This window comes from Pseudochaenichthys georgianus, chromosome 22, assembly GCF_902827115.2.
Source record: "Pseudochaenichthys georgianus chromosome 22, fPseGeo1.2, whole genome shotgun sequence".
Classification (NCBI taxonomy): domain Eukaryota; kingdom Metazoa; phylum Chordata; class Actinopteri; order Perciformes; family Channichthyidae; genus Pseudochaenichthys; species Pseudochaenichthys georgianus.
In genome coordinates this window covers 31,662,337-31,669,234 of record NC_047524.1, presented here as the reverse complement: position 1 = coordinate 31,669,234, position 6,898 = coordinate 31,662,337, and the positions used below count along the sequence as shown (strand labels likewise).

Here is a 6,898-nt window from a genome sequence, read left to right as displayed (position 1 = left end):
CTGTCAACAATCTGAGTACATTTAAAGAGATACAAGGTTTTAAAATCCTCTGACACTGCAGTTAACCAGTCCCAGTTAAAATCTCCAAGTAGCACTATTTCCTTGTAGTCTAGTTGCGATAAATATTTGCTAGCGAAGACAAGGAGTCTTTGACAGCTGAGGGGGTCTGTAACAGCCCATGACCATGACCTGTTGACCCTTTGCCACTTCTATATTTAAGGCTAAAAATTCAAATTGCTTACTGATAGATTTGGAAACTAATGTGGATACACTAACTTATTCTTAACATAAATGGCAACGCCACCACCTTTATTAGGCTGGTCGGTTCGATACACATTATAACCATTTAAGGCAATGTCAGAGGCCAAAATAGATTTGTTTAGCCATGTTTCTGATAAAACAATGACGTCAGCGTCAGTCGAGCTCGCCCAAATATGGACAAAATCTAGGTTACCTAACAGACTGCGCACATTCAAGTGGATGAAACCCAACCCAGACCTAGCTTTAAAATCAGCAGAAATAACGATCTGACTACTACTACTGGGCGGACCAGGGTTAGGTTGTACATTTCCTGACAGTAATAACAACAATAAAAACAGGCATATTTTCCTCTTAAGCGACACACATACATTGTCATCTACTTTAGAATCACCGGAAAAGTCAGAGAGTGATTAGAGCTTAAGAAGCAGTCCTGAAGAACCATCATCGCAGGAAAACAAAAAAGACAAACATATTTTGTCGAGCAGATTGTCTGTGACAAGGCAACCGGTAATTGTTTGTGTAACACATCCGAACCTTTGCAGGGGATGCCCACTGCGGGTGGCAGTACAGACCTGAATCCAGTAGACTCCTCAGAATGACTAGAGATCTTCTCATAGTTCAAAATAGTTAACAGGCACAGTAGAATCCCGATTGGGCCATTTTCCCAGACCAGCACACAGAATCCGCGATGTTCCTGGAGCAAAATCAGCACAGCAGCAAAGGACAGACGAAAGCAGCAGCGTGGTATCCCCGGGGTGAAAGCAGGCCTCTGCAACAGCAGAACCAGGACAGGTGGAAAGCAGGCCCCAGCCGTGGTAAAATCCTCCTCCGCACAGCAGCACACGCCCGGTGGAAGCAGGCCAAGCCCGAAGCGTGGATCCACTCCGTTTCTCCGCGACGACTCCGGGGTAAAAACCTCTCCAGTGCAGCCGTACTCTACAGATCGCAGATCGCAGGCAGCAAACAGGTGGAGCCGCTCCGTCTCTTCACGACGAGCAGGCCTCCGTAGATCGCAGATCGCAGGCAGCAACAGGTAGAGCCGCTCCGTCTCTCCGCGACGACTCCGGGGTAAAAACCTCTCCAGTGCAGCCGTACTCTACAGGTGGGAGCAGGCCTCCGTAGATCGCAGATCGCAGGCAGGAAACAGGTGGAGCCGCTCCGTCTCTTCGCGACGAGCAGGCCTCCGTAGATCGCAGATCGCAGGCAGCAACAGGTGGAGCCGCTCCGTCTCTTCGCGACGTCTCCGGAGGTAAAAACCACAGTACAGCCGTACTCGACAGGTGGGAGTTGGCCTCTGCAGACAACTAAAACTACTACTTGTATAAGCAGGGATGGCTAAATGTTTGTGAGCAGGAGATGTTTGTGAGCAGGAGAGCTAGATGCTAACAGATGCCAGATGCTAACAGATGCCAGATGCTAACAGGCAGTGGGAGCCTGTAAAAATTGCGACTGTTCTCTCTGACACGCGACTGTTCATTAGATGACCAACTAACATATTACATCATACATAATAAGAAAGTGTTTAAAGGGCGCATAGCAATTGGAATATATATGCCAATAGCTTCCGTTATTTCTTTTGGTCTCTCGGCTCCGGTGATTGGCAAATCTGGGTGATGCCTTCTGATATGATTTAGCATGTTTGGCGTGTGTTACCATTAGCATACCGCACCAACGCCGCTCGTCCGATCCACCACTCGCACCTCATCGTTATTGTAGTCCACAGGGAACCCGAAATGTTCCCACACAGCTGATTTAAAAGAAGCAGGTGGGTTCTAGCTCGTGTGTTATCTGAAATCACCATACTAACTTTTCTTCTTCTTGTATTTTGTTCGTTTTGTTGTGTTTTCTTCTTGTTCTTCATTTGTTGTCTAAGGGCGGCTGGCAAACAGCTTTAGGCGCAATGCCGCCCCTGGATTATAAATAGTGTAATGGATACTGCCCTGAATGACAGACTTTTTTCCCACTCGGAAAAAAAGGCGTGTTCGTCGTGTGACTGCATGTGCCGAACCGTGACGTCCGAACCGTGACTGTTCGGGACGAATATGGATACTGTTACACCCCTATAAAGCATATATCTTTCCTCCTAGGATAAGTAAGATCAATACTCCTTCGCAACAGGCACTTGGTGACATATTGGCGGGGGCATAAGCTTTCACCAGTGAATGAAGTTGTTGACATCATCATAACACGACTAGTTTTGCTAACTTTTGCCCACAAACTACAAGAGTTGTTTCTTGTGGTCAAAGGTTTTTGATCAGCAGTCGTTAGATGGAGGTTAATACCTCCGCCATGACACCAGCTGGTTTTATGTGATGGGGCTTCCATACTTGAGTTGACTTGCTTAACCAACCCCAGGACAATAACATCTTTCTTCTTCTTCTTCTTCTTCTTCTTCTTCTTTTCTTTCTTCTTCTTCTTCTTCTTCTTCTTCTTCTTCTTCTTCTTCTTCTTCTTCTCTTCTTCTTCTTCTTCTTGTCTTCTTCTTCTTCTTCTTCTTCTTCTTCTTCTGGCGTTTGTCTTTGGTATGTTCAGCTCCTGTCATGAGAGCCAGGCCAATGTGTCATTGTCAATATCAGTCCTACAACGGTATCCATTTGCAGACCGCAAGAAGCATAGCTCTTTTAGGTCAAATGCTGAGGTCCAAACCTGCAGCTCAACATTGAAGGCATTAACACTGCCAAGAACAACAACAACATGTTACAACTTCACTGTTCACTGATGAAGAACCTAAAAAGCTGGTCAGTTGAGTGAATATGATTTTTAAGGTTTGCTATAAATCTGAATGATCTAACATGAACTATGTTTTTTCAGCTAGGCACAAAGGAAGGCTATCTGACGAAACAAGGAGCATTTGTGAAGGTAAGATCAGTGGAGCTGGTACACCTCACTGTGTCTCAAACATAAACGAGTAGTCATGTGTCTGATCAGACTTTTAATCTTTTGTGCAGAACTGGAAACAGAGATGGTTCACACTCAACAGATATGAACTCAAATACTTCAAAGACAAAGTGGTGAATCTCTCTTTAGCCTAAAGGCGATGTTACTTCAAATATTTGATTACAGTATTTGGCTAATATTGAGTTTAATCTGCTCTTAGTCCTAGACAATCACTATTGGGACTTGTAGACAGTGTCTATCTCTGTTGCAGAGTGAGGAGCCCATCCGGACCATGGACCTCAGAGCCTGCTCTGCAGTACAGTTTGACTACTCTCAGGAACGAGTCAACTGTTTCTGGTAGGTGATGTAGTGGTAGGACCTTATTCAGCACTGAGAGGCTGCATTACTGATTTTACATAAAGAGTGTGGAAATGTTTGTGTTTGCGTCGACTGTGGCTCGGAAGGTAGATGGTCTTCTACCAATCAGAAGGTCATTGGTGTGATATTCAGCCCCTGCAGTCAACATGTCAATGTGTGCTCGGGCAAGATACTTAACCTCAAAACTCCCAGTGGCCTGAATCTGAGCCTTTCTTGAGCAGTTGGCACCTTGTATGGCAGCCTCTAACCCTAACCCTACGATTACATCTTCCAATGATAGCTGCTTGTCATTTTAAATGAAGTGTCATGAAGAGTAAATTTTTCAGAATAAACTGGGCTGTTGTAGAGGCAAAGGGTTGTCTGAAGCTAAACACTATGCTGTCCAAGAATTCCGATTGATTTTCATTAAGCCCGTTAAGCACATTCAAAAAAGTTCCATTCTTAGGTCAAGTTCAATCAGCTGATGAGGACCTTGAGATGTGTTTGAATGATTTTGAACATACATCAGGACTACAATACCATGCATAACTTATGGTGTTGCGTTACATAATCAGTTTATTGTGAGTAGGGGTAGCAATCAATTAAAACTATTTAATCACAATTAAAGGTGGGGTAGGTAAGTTTGAGAAACCGGCTCGAGATCGCTAGAATTTGAAAATACACAACCGGAGAAAATCTGCCACTTCCTCACAGAGCCCCTCCTCCAACACACAGAACGCGCACATGACCAATGAGGGCACGAGGTAAGTTTTGCCCCGATGGAAGGCTGACAGGCAGGTAGGCCATCGTAGGTTGTACTTTTTACAGTATTACGGCTTCTACAGATGACGTTTTTTTTATGGATTTTTTGTCAAAGCTTAAGATCGATAAAACATCGATAAACTGGTTCAACAGGTCCAAAACGCTGCAGCCAGATTACTCACTCGGTCCAAAAAAACATGCCACATCACTCAGATCCTTTCTGCCCTGCACTGGCTCCCTGTCCATCTCAGAACCCAATTCAAAGTACTGGTCTTCACTTATATAGCTGTCCATGGCCAAGCCCCAGCCTACATCAATGACCTTATCCACCCGCACATCACAACCCGGGCCCTGAGGTCCCCTGAGCAAGGCCTCCTAAGCGTGCCCCGAACCAGGCTAAAGACTAAGGGTGACCGTGCCTTTGAGACGGTGGCCCCAAGGCTTTGGAACAAACTCCCCCAGATAATAAAAACCTCGGCCTCAACAGAGAAAAGGGGAAGTTAAAGACCCACCTTTTCCGACAGGCCTTTGGGTCGTCGGAGGAGGTGAGTTAGTAGCTGTCTTTTATTGGTGTTTTATCGTATGTATTACCTGCTGCTGTTTTATGCCTTTTATTCTACATGTTATAGTTGTACTTTGAATTGTGTCCTGTGTACTGTACTGTAAAGCACTTTGTATATCCGTGTTGAGAAGGGTGCTATATAAATAAAGTGTTACTTACTTACAGGTACAGACAGACAGAAGGAAGAAGTATGGTGTCCCCAGACAGTCTAAGCCTATAGCAGCAAAACTAACGTGTCTATTTACATGGACTCCCTTAGGATAGGTTGAGGGAAAGGCGAAGAAAGTAAGAAGTATAAGGAACAGAGATGGAGAGGCACAACGTGTCTACATACATGCACTCCCTTAGGATAGGGTGAGGGAAAAGAGTAGGAACTAAGAAGTATGCGCCACATCTATACCATGAGCACATTGCTTCTAAAAAGTTGTTTTGGCACTGACACCAATCAACAGTTGTGCGTCGACTCGGCAGGGATCAAGGCACGTATATGCCTCTCCCTGCTTCCACCGTCTACACACACATAGTCCTGATGCTGCGGTACTGCCTGCCAGATAGCAGCAGACAGAACCGTTTGTGGCTGGGGTGATGGGGGTCTTTGATAATCCTGTGGGCTTGTCCATGTTGAACCTCCTCAGCCTGCGGAGGAAGAAGAGCCGCTGTCGAGCTGTTTTGGTGATGGTGTTTGTGTTAGATCCTCAGTGATGTGGACACCGAGGAACCTGAAGCTGTCGTGTGTGAACAGGGAGTAGAGGAGAGGGCTGAGCACGCAGCCTTGAGGGGCTCCGGTGTTGAGGATTTATAGTGCTGTGCAATTTCTCACCTAAAACTCAATTTTACAGAATGCTGTTTGAACAAATCGTGATCAAAATAATGTAACCTTTCACCTATACAAATGTTTACAGCAAAGACCTCGAACACATCATAATGTATCTGAATGGAACCGAGTAGGACCGTGCTGCCCTGTGCCTTCTAAGTAGAAAGATGTTGTTAAGGTGGTACATTTGAAGCAATGGTGTGAAGTATAAAGCACTTGTTGAGTGTAGCGTGTAGTCAATAAGGGTGCTCCTCCCTCCTGCAATTCCACTTCTGAAATAGGAAATAGCCTACATGTTTTAATGAAAACATGATTTAAGGGTTGAAGAACTGGAATAAAAAACTGTACAAAAGATAATGAAAAAAGTGAACGAAAAATGCAATTTTACTAAAGAGATAAAAATATAAGAAAAAGATAGGCCATTATATTCAGATGACAGCCACACTATGAAGAGATGAGCTACAGCAAGGCTCCTGAGGCAACTTCCCCATGGCAGCAACATATTTGTATTTACAAAAAAGGGGAAGTAGTTCAATAAGAGAAGGAAATGGGGGAGGGAGGGAGAGGTGCACAGTAACTAAAGGGTAGCAGAGGTTACAACCTTTGCCTTTCACACACAGTCCACTGCTGCTTAGTCATCGATCTAAACTGCGGGATAACAGGGTTTGTGTTACAACGCACATGTTATAGCCCTGATTTACTTTTGGCCATTGAGTGACCGCTGAGGCTCAAGGGTTAAAAACAAGGAAGACAAATCAGTAAAGCCATTTAGTAGGGAACCTATACTTCGATCTTAAGAACAGGCTTCTCTAGACCGAACCAAGGCTAATGACTCTGACTCAAGGGATGAGATCAAAAACCAGATGATCCAATGTCATGCTCTCCTCTTCTCTTTGTGTCCACAGCTTAGTGTTTCCTGAAAGGACATTTTATCTCTGTGCAAAGACGGGTGTGGAGGCAGATGAGTGGATCAAGATCATCAGGTGGAAACTGGTGAGTCTGTTCAGAATGAATGTGTTACTTTGGCAGGAAGTGCAACTCAAACGTATGAAGGGTCGATGCCTTTCAATCCAGATCATAGTTTAGCAAAGAGAGAAAACCAGCTAAAGGACTATTGAGAGGGTCCAGACTTTAGGAGAAGACTATTACAGTTCATTCACAGCTTGTGAACCCACTTCCTTAAGTCAACCACTGTTCTTCTGTTGGTTAAACACACTTATCTTTGTATTATATTACATTTACACTTAGAAGTGTTCTGAGGTGGC

At 44.5% G+C, this 6,898-nt stretch overlaps 1 protein-coding gene across 1 annotated transcript; it reads left to right on the top strand.

The window, feature by feature from the left end:
• The first annotated feature begins 3,003 nt into the window (after positions 1-3,003).
• LOC117467478 (dual adapter for phosphotyrosine and 3-phosphotyrosine and 3-phosphoinositide-like) lies at positions 3,004-6,719 on the top strand. The gene is made up of 4 exons (XM_034111115.2): positions 3,004-3,120; positions 3,210-3,272; positions 3,410-3,495; positions 6,539-6,719. Exons 1-4 carry the CDS (start codon positions 3,061-3,063, stop codon positions 6,717-6,719), a joined length of 390 nt encoding a protein of 129 aa, XP_033967006.1. The 5' UTR covers positions 3,004-3,060.
• Positions 6,720-6,898: the final 179 nt, after the last annotated feature.

What these genes read in the sequence shown, in the direction of transcription:
- LOC117467478 (XM_034111115.2), top strand. Translation starts at nt 3,061, where the DNA reads ATGTTTTTTCAGCTAGGCACAAAGGAAGGCTATCTGACGAAACAAGGA. An exon ending in AACAAGGAGCATTTGTGAAG is followed by an intron (nt 3,121 to 3,209) that starts GTAAGATCAGTG and finishes TCTTTTGTGCAG; the next exon opens with AACTGGAAACAGAGATGGTT. An exon ending in AATACTTCAAAGACAAAGTG is followed by an intron (nt 3,273 to 3,409) that starts GTGAATCTCTCT and finishes TCTCTGTTGCAG; the next exon opens with AGTGAGGAGCCCATCCGGAC.